Consider the following 17,680-nt stretch of genomic DNA (forward strand, 5'->3'; position numbering starts at 1 on the left):
ACGTATTCCCAGTTAAAAATATGAATCTAATTCCGTACTTAAATTAAAATCATCTTTTCTATATTTGAAAGAATCGTTATTCTTTTGATGTTGTTGGTAACCCCCCCCCCCCCCCCTCCAGCCCAACACACGCATACATGAATTAGAACTGGTATTTACATGAGATAGTAAAGTGTAACACGTCCCATTTAGCGGGGAATCAAAAGTACTGCAGTGTTTGACTCTGCCGGCCATTCATCAGGTTGTATAATATGATGTTATCAGTCAGATAACACACACCCTACTGGCTCATGCACTCACTTCATTTTGTCATTTAATTCAAGATTTCAGCTTTACAAAATGCCACCCCATACATCTGTAGGTAGTTATCAAGTCTTAGGGAATTAGCTAATTCTCTCAAATCTTAGGGAATTAGCTAATTCTCTCAAATCTTAGGGAATTAGCTAATTCTCTCAAATCTTAGGGAATTAGCTAATTCTCTCAAATCTTAGGGAATTAGCTAATTCTCTCAAATCTTAGGGAATTAGCTAATTCTCTCAAATCTTAGGGAATTAACTAATTCTCTCAAATCTTAGGGAATTAACGAATTTTCTTGAGTAATTTTCAAATAACTGACAAATGTGCAGGTAACTAACAAATATTCAAGTAAACAAATCCACTGGGGGTGGGCAGGCATTTTCTATCTACGGGGGGAGGGTAAACATTTTCTAACCTTACTGAGTGACGTAATTCATCTAACCAAATGTTGCGTTACAGATTCCATCCAGTGCAAAAGATAACAACCGCGCGTTGATCAAGAGAGATAACTCGGGTAAATCGTTTAGTCGGCTCGAGTGGTCGGTATTGAGAGCAGAAAATGGATGGTGCTCCGAGTTTTTGGCACGTTTTGCTCGAGGTTTTATCAGAGCTCTGATACAATTATCTTCTGTCAGTGATACTGATTAGATATGTACAAAACAAACTATTAAATGGCTCAACACACTGACATTGACGTCCTTAAACTGCTCAAAATCCTGACAATGATGTCATTCTATGGCTCAATATTCAGACATTCATGTCAGTAAATGGCTCAATATCTTGATGTCACAAGATGGTTTACCATAATGTCATTTTTGAGAACACAAATTTGTTTCTGAAGTTTGATAGTTTCCTATTGATTCGATTGTAGCAGAAGTGACCTACATTCCACTTCAAAACATTAATTTCCTACCTTCAGGGACAATACAGAATTTATATCCACCCCCCCCCCTACATTTTACTTATAAAGTAAAAACGACAGTAACAATTATTGTCTACACATAATTTATTCAATTATATTTATGTGGCTATGATTTGGTCGGTGTTTCTTTCCGACCTTTTTCTCCGGGAGCGGGAAGCAGGCCCTTGAAACTTTCGGGAATAGCGGGGGGGGGGGGGGGGGGGAGGGGTATTGACGCTTGTGAAAGTATACAAATGATATTTGGTTCGGGTGTGGTGGGGTTGGGCGAGGGGGGGTGCAATGCCCACCAGAAGAGATGCCTGAAAGAAACACTGGACATTGTCTCTCATGGTTTAGTCCCAAAAATCAAGCCAAGGTTTGTAACTCAGCTTTCTCCATGACTTGCTCCGCGGGCTTCCACAGCCGTGATGGTCTCAGTGAGGCTCCAAGTCTCTGTGGTTCGAATTTGAGGCAATAAATTTGTCTTCAACATAACATTGGCCTTCATGAACAGTATGTGACAAAACAGTGCCCACCACCTAAACAGTGCCCACCACCTAAACAGTGCCCACCACCTAAACAGTGCCCACCATATAAACAGTGCCCACCATATAAATAGTGCCCACCATCTAAACAGTGCCCACCACCTAAAACAGTGCCCACCACCTAAACAGTGCCCACCACCTAAACAATGCCCACCACCTAAACAATGCCCACCACCTAAACAATGCCCACCACCTAAACAGTGTCCACCACCTAAACAGTGCCCACCACCTAAACAGTGCCCACCACCTAAACAATGCCCACCACCTAAACAATGCCCACCACCTAAACAGTGCCCACCATATAAACAGTGCCCACCACCTAAACAGTGCCCACCACCTAAACATTGCCCACCACCTAAACAGTGCCCACCATATAAATAGTGCCCACCACCTAAAACAGTGCCCACCACCTAAAACAGTGCCCACCACCTAAAACAGTGCCCACCATATAAACAGTGCCCACCACCTAAACAGTGCCCACCACCTAAAACAGTGCCCACCACCTAAAACAGTGCCCACCACCTAAAACAGTGCCCACCATCTAAACAGTGCCCACCACCTAAAACAGTGCCCACCACCTAAAACAGTGCCCACCACCTAAAACAGTGCCCACCATATAAACAGTGCCCACCATATAAACAGTGCCCACCACCTAAACAGTTCCCACCATATAAACAGTGCCCACCACCTAAAACAGTGCCCACCACCTAAAACAGTGCCCACCACCTAAAACAGTGCCCACCATATAAACAGTGCCCACCACCTAAACAGTGGCCACCACCTAAACAGTGCCCACCATCTAAACAGTGCCCACCATATAAACAGTGCCCACCATATAAATAGTGCCCACCACCTAAACAGTGCCCACCACCTAAACAGTGCCCACCGCCTAAACAGTTCCCACCATATAAACAGTGCCCACCATATAAACAATGCCCACCACCTAAACAGTGCCCACCATATAAACAGCTCCCACCATCTAAACAGTGCCCACCATATAAACAGTGCCCACCATATAAACAATGCCCACCACCTAAACAGTTCCCACCATATAAACAGTGCCCACCATATAAACAATGCCCACCACCTAAACAGTGCCCACCATATAAACAGTTCCCACCATCTAAACAGTGCCCAACATATAAACAGTGCCCACCACCTAAACAGTGCCCACCACCTAAACAGTGCCCACCACCTAAACAGTTCCCACCACCTAAACAGTGCCCACCATATAAACAGTTCCCACCATCTAAACAGTGCCCACCATATAAACAGTGCCCACCATATAAACAGTGCCCACCAACTAAACAGTGCCCACCACCTAAAACAGTGCCCACCACCTAAAACAGTGCCCACCACCTAAAACAGTGCCCACCGCCTAAACAGTACCCACCACCTAAACAGTGCCCACCATATAAACAGTGCCCACCACCTAAACAGTGCCCACCATATAAACAGTGCCCACCATATAAATAGTGCCCACCACCTAAACAGTGCCCACCACCTAAACAGTGCCCACCGCCTAAACAGTGCCCACCATATAAACAGTGCCCACCATATAAACAGTGCCCACCACCTAAACAGTGCCCACCACCTAAACAGTTCCCACCATATAAACAGTGCCCACCACCTAAACAGTGCCCACCACCTAAACAGTGCCCACCGCCTAAACAGTGCCCACCATCTAAACAGTGCCCACCATATAAACAGTGCCCACCACCTAAACAGTGCCCACCATATAAACAGTGCCCACCATCTAAACAGTGCCCACCACCTAAACAGTTCCCACCATCTAAACAGTGCCCACCATATAAACAGTTCCCACCATATAAACAGTGCCCACCATATAAACAGTGCCCACCATCTAAACAGTGCCCACCACCTAAACAGTTCCCACCATCTAAACAGTGCCCACCATATAAACAGTTCCCACCATATAAACAGTGCCCACCATATAAACAGTTCCCACCATATAAACAGTGCCCACCATATAAACAGTTCCCACCATCTAAACAGTGCCCACCATATAAACAGTGCCCACCACCTAAAACAGTGCCCACCATATAAACAGTGCCCACCACCTAAACAGTGCCCACCATATAAATAGTGCCCACCACCTAAAACAGTGCCCACCACCTAAAACAGTGCCCACCACCTAAAACAGTACCCACCACCTAAACAGTGCCCACCATATAAACAGTGCCCACCACCTAAACAGTGCCCACCATATAAACAGTGCCCACCATATAAATAGTGCCCACCACCTAAACAGTGCCCACCACCTAAACAGTGCCCACCGCCTAAACAGTGCCCACCATATAAACAGTGCCCACCATATAAACAGTGTCCACCATATAAACAGTGCCCACCACCTAAACAGTGGCCACCACCTAAAACAGTGCCCACCACCTAAAACAGTGCCCACCATATAAACAGTGCCCACCACCTAAAACAGTGCCCACCACCTAAAACAGTGCCCACCGCCTAAAACAGTGCCCACCACCTAAAACAGTGCCCACCATATAAACAGTGCCCACCACCTAAACAGTGCCCACCACCTAAACAGTGCCCACCACCTAAACAGTGCCCACCACCTAAACAGTGCCCACCACCTAAACAGTGCCCACCACCTAAACAGTGCCCACCATATAAATAGTGCCCACCACCTAAAACAGTGCCCACCACCTAAAACAGTGCCCACCGCCTAAACAGTACCCACCACCTAAACAGTGCCCACCATATAAACAGTGCCCACCATCTAAACAGTGCCCACCATATAAACAGTTCCCACCACCTAAACAGTGCCCACCATATAAACAGTTCCCACCACCTAAACAGTGCCCACCATATAAACAGTGCCCACCATATAAATAGTGCCCACCACCTAAAACAGTGCCCACCATATAAACAGTTCCCACCACCTAAACAGTGCCCACCATATAAACAGTGCCCACCATATAAATAGTGCCCACCACCTAAAACAGTGCCCACCATATAAACAGTTCCCACCACCTAAACAGTGCCCACCATATAAACAGTGCCCACCATATAAATAGTGCCCACCACCTAAACAGTGCCCACCACCTAAACAGTGCCCACCGCCTAAACAGTGCCCACCACCTAAACAGTGCCCACCACCTAAACAGTGCCCACCATATAAACAGTGCCCACCATATAAATAGTGCCCACCACCTAAACAGTGCCCACCACCTAAACAGTGCCCACCATATAAACAGTGCCCACCATATAAATAGTGCCCACCACCTAAACAGTGCCCACCACCTAAACAGTGCCCACCATATAAACAGTGCCCACCATATAAACAGTGCCCACCGCCTAAACAGTGCCCATCGCCTAAACAGTGCCCACCACCTAAACAGTGCCCACCATATAAATAGTGCCCACCATATAAATAGTGCCCACCACCTAAACAGTGCCCACCACCTAAACAGTGCCCACCGCCTAAACAGTGCCCACCATATAAACAGTGCCCACCATATAAACAGTGTCCACCATATAAACAGTGCCCACCACCTAAACAGTGCCCACCACCTAACAGTTCCCACCATATAAACAGTGCCCACCATATAAACAGTGCCCACCATATAAACAGTGCCCACCACCTAAACAGTGCCCACCACCTAAACAGTGCCATAATAAAAGCACTGACCTCCCTGAAAGAGCCATCAAGTGTGAGTAGTGTCCACACCATCTTGACCGGGATGGGCACTATGGGCAGGAGAGCGATGAACAAGCCAGCAGCATCGGCCCATGGGGGAAAGCCAGAAAACGTGGAGGAGATTCCTTGAAAGCTAACCAGGCCAGACGTCCATAGCACCTGCCAATAACGATGTCTTGGTGAGGTGTACATCAGACTCAGAATCACCTATCTGTGGTTGTGACATGTACATCACACATCACCATTGTGTGGTTGTGACATGTAGATCACACAACATCATTGTGTGGTTGTGACATGTACATCACACAACACCATTGTGTGGTTGTGACATGTACTTCACACAACACCATTGTGTGGTTGTGACATGTACATCACACAACACCATTGTGTGGTTGTGACATGTACTTCACACAACACCATTGTGTGGTTGTGACATGTAGATCACACAACACCATTGTGTGGTTGTGACATGTACATCACACAACACCATTGTGTGGTTGTGACATGTACATCACACAGCACCATAGTGTGGTTGTGACATGTAGATCACACAACACCATTGTGTGGTTGTGAAATGTACATCACACAACATCATTGTGTGGTTGTGACATGTACATCACACAACATCATTGTGTGGTTGTAACATGTACATCACACAACACCATTGTGTGGTTGTGACATGTACATCACACTTACTACACCTTTATGTATTTCCGTTAAAATAATAATAGCTGACAGTTACTTGTTTCTCTAAGATATTTTTTTTCTATAAAAGTTTCAAATATGTTCTTGTTTCAAACTGATGAATGTTGTTAAAAGTCGCATTGAAAGTAAATACACATAGAATTGGTAAAGTACCAATTTGAACCTTACGGTCAATGTTGACCTCGGCATAAGAAGGGACAGTGTGGTCAGTATTGTGGTCTGCAGTATGCCCAGCCGCCTTTACTTTCCCTAACGTGAGTCAGGTAACCTTCAGAACAAGATGGACTTGGCATTTAAAATCTTGACCGGGCTCGGTACTCTAGGCTCTAGGATTAGCAGTCGAACACTACTAAAAGAGCCTGCTATCCGTTTATTCATAATATAGTTCTTTCTATAATCGAAGTCATGCCATTTTTGTCATGTCAACTTAATCATGCTATCTAAATCATGCTATAAATAAACACATATAAACACAGACGTACCATTACGAAGAATGGTGTAAAAAATTTCCATGCGAATTTCCAAACAATCGAAGGTCTGAATCCTATCATACTTTGTATATCATCATACAGACGATCAGTACCTGTGTGGACATCACATGAAGCTAGATATCCCGCCATTTTAAAGTTTGTGTATCATGATGTTTGTATATTCTGACATTAAAAGTTTGTATATCATGATGTTTGTATATTCTGACATTAAAAGTTTGTATATCATGATGTTTGCACATTCAGACATTAAAAGTTTGTATATCATGATGTTTGTATATTTAGAAATTGAAAGTTTGTATATCATGATGTTTGTACATTCAGACATTAAACGTTTGTATATCATGATGTTTGTATATTTAGAAATTGAAAGTTTGTGTATCATGATGTTTGCACATTCAGACATTAAAAGTTTGTATATCATGATGTTTGCACATTCAGACATTAAAAGTTTGTATATCATGATGTTTGTATATTTAGAAATTGAAAGTTTGTATATCATGATGTTTGTACATTCAGACATTAAAAGTTTCTATATCATGATGTTTGTATATTTAGAAATTGAAAATTTGTATATCATGATGTTTGTACATTTAGACAATAAAAGTGTGTATATCTTGATGTTTGTATATTTAGAAATTGAAAGTCTGTATATCAAGATGTTTGTACATTCAGACATTCAATGAACATTGTAGTGCCTTAGACAAGCAACTATACCATAAATCCAGGCTAGAACTAAAACTTCTATCAAGACAATCAACATGACAGAGAAGCTGGCTATGTACCAGTCTATCAGGTTTAGAATGTAGGACCCTCCCTGAAACAACACGTGAATTAAAGGTTACATTTTACTTAAAGGAAAAACTTGGATGTAAGAGTTGGATGTAACATTTAGATTTAACCATTTGAGTGTAACAGTTGGATCTAAGAGAAGGATCTAAGTGTTGGATGTAAAAGTAAGGTTGATGTTAAGGTTTACCTGTGATGTGAGAGTTGGATGTAGGTGTGAAGGTTTTACCTGTGATGTGAGAGTTGGATGTAGGTGTGAAGGTTTACCTGTGATGTGAGAGTTGGATGTAGGTGTGAAGGTTTTACCTGTGATGTGAGACTTGGATGCGGGTGTGAAGGTTTACCTGTGATGTGAGAGTTGGATGTAGGTGTGAAGGTTTTACCTGTGATGTGAGACTTGGATGCGGGTGTGAAGGTTTACCTGTGATGTGAGAGTTGGATGTAGGTGTGAAGGTTTTACCTGTGATGTGAGAGTTGGATGCAGGTGTGAAGGTTTACCTGTGATGTGAGAGTTGGATGTAGGTGTGAAGGTTTTACCTGTGATGTGAGACTTGGATGCGGGTGTGAAGGTTTACCTGTGATGTGAGAGTTGGATGCAGGTGTGAAGGTTTACCTGTGATGTGAGAGTTGGATGCAGGTGTGAAGGTTTTACCTGTGATGTGAGAGTTGGATGCGGGTGTGAAGGTTTTACCTGTGATGTGAGAGTTGGATGTAGGTGTGAAGGTTTTACCTGTGATGTGAGACTTGGATGTAGGTGTGAAGGTTTTACCTGTGATGTGAGAGTTCTTTTACCTGTGATGTGAGAGTTCTTTTACCTGTGATGTGAAAGTTGGATGTAGGTTTTACCTGTGATGTGAGAGTTGGATGTAGGTTTTACCTGTGATGTGAAAGTTGGATGTAGGTTTTACCTGTGATGTGAGAGTTGGATGTAGGTTTTACCTGTGATGTGAGAGGTATACCCAGGAGAAAACTCAGGAAACACACCAGAAATGTCAGTTGAGTTCTTCTGTGCATCAGCTGAGATGGGAAACAATCCGCCAAAGCTGTTGTCACGCCCTGGACATGCATGAACTGTCCAGATATTTAGTCAAATTATAACTTGAACATGCAAGAACTCAACAGACATTAATTATGGACATCACACAGTTATCGCCACTAGGAACAAAAACTACACAGCTAGCAACACAATGAACAAACATCACACAGCTAGCGCCACTAGGAACAAACATCACACAGCCAGTGCCACTAGGATTAAACATCACACAGCTAGCAACACTAGGAACAAACATCACACAGCTAATGCCACTAGAAACAAACATCACACAGCTAGCAACACAAGGAACAAACATCACACAGCTAGCAACACAAGGAACAAACATCACACAGCTAGCAACACAAGGAACAAACATCACACAGCTAGCAACACAAGGAACAAACATCACACAGCTAGCAACACAAGGAACAAACATCACACAGCTAGCAACACAAGGAACAAACATCACACAGCTAGCAACACAAGGAACAAACATCACACAGCTAGCAACACAAGGAACAAACATCACACAGCTAGCAACACAAGGAACAAACATCACACAGCTAGCAACACAAGGAACAAACATCACACAGCTAGCAACACAAGGAACAAACATCACACAGCTAGCAACACAAGGAACAAACATCACACAGCTAGCAACACAAGGAACAAACATCACACAGCTAGCAACACAAGGAACAAACATCACACAGCTAGCAACACAAGGAACAAACATCACACAGCTAGCAACACAAGGAACAAACATCACACAGCTAGCAACACAAGGAACAAACATCACACAGCTAGCAACACAAGGAACAAACATCACACAGCTAGCAACACAAGGAACAAACATCACACAGCTAGCAACACAAGGAACAAACATCACACAGCTAGCAACACAAGGAACAAACATCACACAGCTAGCAACACTAGGAACAAACATCATACAGCTAGCAACACAAGGAACAAACATCACACATTTTACCTGACTGTCCAGCCCCACACAAAACAACATGAGAAAGAAAAGCACGGACCATAACTGTGGTACGGGTAAAGTGGACAACGCCGCTGGGTAAGCGATAAACACCAATCCTGGTCCTGAAAGTTGAGACATCACGCCAGAGTAGTTAGTACCTGATGGAGATGGTAAAGCCCACCCAACCCCATCTACTGTAACTGATAGAGATGGTAAAGCCCACCCATCCAGATCTCTTGTAACTGATGGAGATGGTAAAGCCCACCCATCCCCATCTACTGTAACTGATGGAGATGGTAAAGCCCACCCTTCCCCATCTACTGTAACTGATGGAGATGGTAAAGCCCACCCATCCCCATCTACTGTAACTGATGGAGATGGTAAAGCCCACCCTTCCCCATCTAGTGTAACTGATGGAGATGGTAAAGCCCACCCATCCCCATCTACTGTAACTGATGGAGATGGTAAAGCCCACCCATCCCGATCTACTATAACTGATAGAGATGGTAAAGCCCACCCAACCCCATCTACTGTAACTGATGGAGATGGTAAAGCCCACCCATCCCCATCTACTGTAACTGATGGAGATGGTAAAGCCCACCCATCCAGATCTACTGTAAGACCCACCTTCATCGACCACCGTGTCGACCGTTTGACCCGAGATGTGAGCCATGTACCCAAGGAAGGAGAAGATGATGAACCCAGCGAAGACACTGGTAGCACAGTCCAAGACGGGCAGCAGAAGTGCATCCCTGTACACAACACATGTAGCAGTGTACAAGTACACAAGTATACACAAGTATACGCTTAGCAAAGTACAAATGGAATATTCTTTTCATCGGTTTATTACCATGTAAAGAACATTGCCAAAAATACTCCATTCAGTACACAACATAAAAAAAAGATTAATAACTAAAACGCAACTATCAGCAGCAAAGGTTTTTATACCTGTAGCAGTTGTTATTAAATTTATTGTAGCTGGCCAGTGTTGATATCAAACCGAAACCCATTCCGATAGAGAAGAAGACTTGAGTGGCCGCACTTCTCCACACCTAGAAGGAGAGGAACAATCCGGCTAGATCTGGCACAATCATGCTAGATCCGGCACAATCATGCTAGACACGACACCACCAAGCTAGACACGACACAATCATGCTAGACACGACACAATCAGGCTAGACACGACACAATCATGCTAGACACGACACCACCAATCTAACACAACACAATCATGCTAGACACGGCACAATCATGCTAGACACGACACCACCAAGCTAACACGACACCACCAAGCTAACACAACACAATCATGCTAGACACGACACAATCATGCTAGACACGACACAATCATGCTAGACACAACACAATCATGCTAGACACGACACAATCAGGCTAGACACGACACAATCATGCTAGACACGACACCACCAAGCTAACACAACACAATCATGCTAGACACGACACAATCATGCTAGACACGACACCACCAATCTAACACAATACAATCATGCTAGACACGACACAATCATGCTAGACACGACACAATTATGCTAGACACGACACAATCATGCTAGACACGACACCACCAAGCTAACACAACACAATCAAGCTAACACGACACAATCATGCTAGACACGGCACAATCATGCTAGACACGACACAATCATGCTAGACACGACACAATCATGCTAGACACGGCACAATCATGCTAGACACGACACAATCATGCTAGACACGACACAATCATGCTAGACACGACACAATCATGCTAGACACGACACAATCATGCTAGACACGACACCACCAAGGTAACACGACACAATCATGCTAGACACGGCACAATCATGCTAGACACGGCACAATCATGCTAGACACGACACCACCAAGCTAACACGACACCACCAAGCTAACACGACACAATCATGCTAGACACGGCACAATCATGCTAGACACGGCACAATCATGTTAGACACGACACAATCAGGCTAGACACGACACAATCATGCTAGACACGACACCACCAAGCTAACACGACACCACCAAGGTAACACGACACAATCATGCTAGACACGACACAATCATGCTAGACACGACACAATCATGCTAGACACGACACAATCATGCTAGACACGACACCACCAAGGTAACACGACACAATCATGCTAGACACGACACCACCAAGGTAACACGACACAATCATGCTAGACGCGACACCACCAAGCTAACACCACCCAATCAGGCTAGATCTGAGACGCCACCTCAAAGTCAGCAAGTCTGGTCCAGTCAGGTATCATGTAGTAGTACAGGCCTAGGCTGGACCCAGGCAGCAGACAGCCGCGGATAAGGAGACAGGTAAGTATGACGTAAGGAGCGGTAGCCGCTACGTAAACAACCTGGGGGATATGACGTCACATGAGCAGATTTATTTAAATCTGAGTAATGCAATCTAAACAATAATTGGTCAAACGAACGCTTTGTTAAAATAACGATTAAACTACACAATCTTTAGAATCTTACCTTGCCCATGCTCTGGATGCCCTCTATCATACACAATCTTTAGAATCTTACCTTGCCCATGCTCTGGATGCCCTCTATCATACACAATCTTTAGAATCTTACCTTGCCCATGCTCTGGATGCCCTCTATCATACACAATCTTTAGAATCTTACCTTGCCCATGCTCTGGATGCCCTCTATCATACACAATCTTTAGAATCTTACCTTGCCCATGCTCTGGATGCCCTCTATCATACACAATCTTTAGAATCTTACCTTGCCCATGCTCTGGATGCCCTCTATCATACACAATCTTTAGAATCTTACCTTGCCCATGCTCTGGATGCCCTCTATCATACACAATCTTTAGAATCTTACCTTGCCCATGCTCTGGATGCCCTCTATCATACACAATCTTTAGAATCTTACCTTGCCCATGCTCTGGATGCCCTCTATCATACACAATCTTTAGAATCTTACCTTGCCCATGCTCTGGATGCCCTCTATCATACACAATCTTTAGAATCTTACCTTGCCCATGCTCTGGATGCCCTTGACCAGACAAAGAAACACCAGGACCCATGAGCTGGCCAAACACAGCAGTAGCTGCCAGCGGACATCTCCCATTTCATCCAGCCCAGAGCTCACATCCAATACCTCTTCACTGGTAGTATCATGTTATCATTTCATTTGGCAGTAGGTTTATCATGTTATCATTTCATTTATAACTGGCAGTAGGTTTATCATGTTATCATTTCATTTGGCAGTAGGTTTATCATGTTATCATTTCATTTATAACTGGCAGTAGGTTTATCATGTTATCATTTCATTTGGCAGTAGGTTTATCATGTTATCATTTCATTTGGCAGTAGGTTTATCATGTTAGCATTTCATTTGGCAGTAGGTTTATCATGTTATCATTTCATTTATAACTGGCAGTAGGTTTATAATGTTATCATTTCATTTATAACTGGCAGAAGGTTTATAATGTTATCATTTCATTTGGCAGTAGGTTTATGCTGTTATCATTTCATTTGTCAGTAGGTTTATAATGTTATTATTTCATTTGACAGTATGTTTATCATGTTATCATTTCATTTATAACTGGCAGTAGGTTTATCATGTTATCATTTCATTTATAACTGGCAGTAGGTTTATAATGTTATTATTTCATTTGGCAGTAGGTTTATCATGTTATCATTTCATTTATAACTGGCAGTAGGTTTATCATGTTATCATTTCATTTATAACTGGCAGTAGGTTTATCATGTTAGCATTTGATTTGGCAGTAGGTTTATCATGTTATCATTTCATTTGGCAGTAGGTTTATCATGTTAGCATTTCATTTATAACTGGCAGTAGGTTTATCATGTTATCATTTCATTTATAACTGACAGTAGGTTTATCATGTTAGCATTTCATTTGGCAGTAGGTTTATCATGTTATCATTTCATTTGGCAGTAGGTTTATCATGTTATCATTTCATTTGTAACTGGCAGTAGGTTTATCATGTTCGCATTTCATTTATAACTGGCAGTAGGTTTATCATGTTATCATTTCATTTGGCAGTAGGTTTATCATGTTATCATTTCATTTGGCAGTAGGTTTATCATGTTAGCATTTCATTTGGCAGTAGGTTTATCATGTTATCATTTCATTTGGCAGTAGGTTTATCATGTTAGCATTTCATTTATAACTGGCAGTAGGTTTATCATGTTAGCATTTCATTTATAACTGGCAGTAGGTTTATCATGTTATCATTTCATTTGGCAGTAGGTTTATCATGTTATCATTTCATTTATAACTGCCAGTAGGTTTATCATGTTAGCATTTCATTTATAACTGGCAGTAGGTTTATCATGTTAGCATTTCATTTGGCAGTAGGTTTATCATGTTAGCATTTCATTTATAACTGCCAGTAGGTTTATCATGTTAGCATTTCATTTATAACTGGCAGTAGGTTTATCATGTTAGCATTTCATTTATAACTGGCAGTAGGTTTATCATGTTAGCATTTCATTTATAACTGGCAGTAGGTTTATCATGTTATCATTTCATTTATAACTGGCAGTAGGTTTATCATGTAACATTTCATTTAGAAACTGGTATTCATACGTACATATATCTACACAGAACGATGTTTTTACAAAATTTCATTTCGAAAGTGGCATGCCTACGTGCATTAATTAAGACGAGCCGACCCGCTATTTAGTTGTTTTATTTTCTACTTTTCAGTAATCCATAATTTTTTAATTCGACAGTACTCCCCCCTCCTTTCCCCAATCCCTACCCCCCCCCCCCCAGGTGAAAGTAAACTCCTCTTAGTTACCTCCCCTAAGTTTAAAATCGTTTCTAACTAAATTATCTGCCCCTAATAGTAGCCAGACCCTTCACCCCCCCCCCCCCTTGCTAAAGGAAATATAACTCACAAACAAAAGATTTTTAACTGCAAGAAAGACAGATAACTCACTAACAACAAGCTTTAAACAAAGGAACGATAACTCACAACCAAAACTGTTCCTCTCGAGACGAATATGTAGCGTTTTTCATTGTAGATAACGTAAGATTGGCGACATTAGTGACACTGGTCTCATTGGTAAATTCGTTGTAGCTGTTGGCGATGGAAATTTGCAGTTGAGAAATGGAGGGCAATATAAACGAAAACTAGAGGCAATAAATCAATGTATTTATTTGTGTAGTAAAACCTCCAGACTTTTTTCTCCGGGGGGGGGGGCACTTAATATTTTCGGGGGGGGGGGGGGGGAGGCGTACAAATTTTCCGAGGGGGTGGTGGACACTGGTAAAAGTATATGTTTTCTATATAAATTTCCATTTTGTTCGGGGGGGGGAGGGGCGGTAGATTTTCTTCGGGGGGGGGGGGGGGGGCTGCCAAAAGTACAGGTGTCACAAGTTGTGTTACCTGTAACTGTCACCATACAGGTGTCACAAGTTGTGTTACCTGTAACTGTCAAAATACAGGTATCAAAAGTTTGTTACCTGTAACTGTCAAAATACAGGTATCAAAAGTTTGTTACCTGTAACTGCTATTCCCACACAGCTGGTATTGATGAGGCAAGCATTGGCTCCAGGGCAGGACAGAACTGAAGGAGAGAGCAGCGTAGTAAAGCGTCCAGGCCATTATCATGGTGTAGTAGATGGACACAACGAAGGTCAGGGTCATCATGCCGAAACCGATACCTGACGAGAACAGGTTTTACTTGCGCTGTCACTGTAGTCATGACTAAATACATTATTGCTGTAGTCTTGACTAAATGAATTATTGCTGTAGTCATGACTAAATACATTATTGTTGTAGTCATGACTAAATGAATTATTGCTATAGTCATGACTAAATACATTATGAACGTATCCAGAACTAACAGCATTTATTTCTGTAGCCACGATTTTAAACTTCTCTTACAGATATAAATACTTTGAATGTAATGGGTAGCTTAACTTACATAAATACTTTGAATGTAATGGGTAGCTAACCTTACAGATATAAATACTTTGAATGTAATGGGTAGCTAACCTTACATAAATACTTTGAATGTAATGGGTAGCTAACCTTACATAATACTTTGAATGTAATGGGTAGCTAACCTTACAGATATAAATACTTTGAATGTAATGGGTAGCTAACCTTACATAAATACTTTGAATGTAATGGGTAGCTAACCTTACATAAATACTTTGAATGTAATGGGTAGCTAACCTAACATAAATACTTTGAATGTAATGGGTAGCTAACCTTACATAAATACTTTGAATGTAATGGGTAGCTAACCTTACATAACTACTTTGAATGTAATGGGTAGCTAACCTTACATAAATACTTTGAATGTAATGGGTAGCTAACCTTACATAAATACTTTGAATGTAATGGGTAGCTAGCCTTACATAAATACTTTGAATGTAATGGGTAGCTAGCCTTACATAAATACTTAGAATGTAATGGGTAGCTAACCTTACATAAATACTTTGAATGTAATGGGTAGCTAACCTTACATAAATACTTTGAATGTAATGGGTAGCTAACCTTACATAAATACTTTGAATGTAATGGGTAGCTAACCTTACAGATATAAATACTTTGAATGTAATGGGTAGCTAACCTTACATAAATACTTTGAATGTAATGGGTAGCTAACCTTACTTAAATACTTTGAATGTAATGGGTAGCTAACCTTTAAATAAATACTGTGAATGTAATGGGTAGCTAACCTTTAAATAAATACTTTGAATGTAATGGGTAGCTAACCTTACATAAATACTTTGAATGTAATGGGTAGCTAACCTTACATAAATACTTTGAATGTAATGGGTAGCTAACCTTACATATATAAATACTTTGAATGTAATGGGTAGCTAACCTTTAAATAAATACTGTGAATGTAATGGGTAGCTAACCTTTAAACAAAGGGCAGATGACCCAGACCTTCCCAGGCCCTAGACTCGAGTACTGGCAGTAGAGCATCTCCAGGAAGAGAAGCGGACAGCCACACACGATCATCGACACAAAGAAGGGAATCAAAAATGCTCCTAGGGAGGTTAAACAAGTGACTAAATCAAATGTATTCTATTTGTGGGTGGCGTGGGTTAAGATTAACACAATCACATGTATTTTATTTATGGGTGGCGTGGGTTAAGATTAACACAATCACATGTATTTTATTTATGGTTGGCGTGGGTTAAGGTTGACCAAATCAAGTGTATTTTATTTGTATTTGTGGGCTAATACTGAGCTACACTTACCGCCACCATTCCGGTAACAAACGTACGGAAACCTCCAGATATTGCCCAGTCCCACCATAGAACCAATGGCTGACAAGAGAAACTCCAGCCACGATCCCCAGGATCCTCTAGTCTCTGCCATTTGGAACCGTTGTTGGTGCTGTTGATGTTGGTTGTTTCTTCCAAAGGCAGTTGGTGTTTGTTGTATCTTCAAAAGGCTGTTTGTGTTTGTTGTATCTTCCAAAGGCTGTTGGTGTTTGTTGTATCTTCCAAAGGCTGTTGGTGTTTGTTGTATCTTCAAAAGGCTGTTGGTGTTTGTTGTATCTTTCAAAGGCTGTTGGTGTTGTATCTTTCTAAGGCTGTTGATATTTTGCTTGTATCTTTCTATGTATCTTTCTAAGGCTGTTTGTTATGCTAATGATTTTTGTTCAGTTTATTTCTTTGAAACCAGGTATTGTTTAGAGTTTCACTCAACAGTTGATGCCTCTCCGTCAAGTTACATGTAACGACTACTGACCTGTATATAGCTTGCTTGCTACCAATGCTTTGTGTAAGTCACTCTAGTGTGTGCTTATTAAAAAAATCCATTGTTCTACGAAAAAACGAAATTATATTGTAAAACAGCTTTAAACTGTTTTAATTCAAATTATTTTTACAAAAACCCCTCAGTTCATTGAAAAATAAGTGTAAACCGGTAAAAAAATGAACTTCCAAAAGAAAATGTTAAACAATTCTTATATTATAACTGAAATAGGCCTCAGTGTCTTGGAGAAATCCAGTTTATTTTCTTATTTAACCTAATTAACTAATCAATTTCAGGGCCTCGTTCTGTCACGTCGAGCTTTAAAATAATTAATTAGCTGTGCCAGAAACGTGCCTTCATTAATTTGCTACAACACAGCATAAAGCCAGGCTTGATCTAGTCGACTAGAAGAAAAATTCACACATCACTCTCTCCACCCCCCCCCCCCCCTAAAAGATGTGAATAGGGCCGCAGTAGGGCAGCAATCTTACACTCTTTGTACGGCAGCGTC

At 41.7% G+C, this 17,680-nt stretch overlaps 1 protein-coding gene across 2 annotated transcripts; it reads right to left on the bottom strand.

Annotated features, from left to right (window-relative positions):
- Positions 1-1,445: 1,445 nt before the first annotated feature.
- LOC131929339 (sodium- and chloride-dependent glycine transporter 1) lies at positions 1,446-17,458 on the bottom strand. Of its 2 annotated transcripts, XM_059285447.1 has the most exons (14): positions 16,668-17,457; positions 16,323-16,454; positions 14,948-15,110; positions 14,419-14,523; positions 12,444-12,576; positions 11,675-11,809; positions 10,365-10,468; positions 10,044-10,168; positions 9,426-9,538; positions 8,344-8,475; positions 7,333-7,432; positions 6,610-6,710; positions 5,414-5,581; positions 1,446-1,651 (listed from the first exon to the last, which is right to left on the bottom strand). In XM_059285447.1, exons 1-14 carry the CDS (start codon positions 16,786-16,788, stop codon positions 1,565-1,567), a joined length of 1,719 nt encoding a protein of 572 aa, XP_059141430.1. In that variant the 5' UTR covers positions 16,789-17,457; the 3' UTR covers positions 1,446-1,564. The 2 variants fall into 2 exon arrangements, with proteins under 2 accessions (XP_059141430.1, XP_059141431.1); XM_059285448.1 differs by lacking the exons at positions 1,446-1,651; positions 6,610-6,710 and having other exon boundaries at positions 5,439-5,581; positions 16,668-17,458.
- Positions 17,459-17,680: the final 222 nt, after the last annotated feature.

Source organism: Physella acuta, unplaced genomic scaffold, assembly GCF_028476545.2.
Source record: "Physella acuta isolate Inbredline_101_S28 unplaced genomic scaffold, ASM2847654v3 ptg001618l, whole genome shotgun sequence".
Taxonomy (NCBI): Eukaryota; Metazoa; Mollusca; class Gastropoda; family Physidae; genus Physella; species Physella acuta.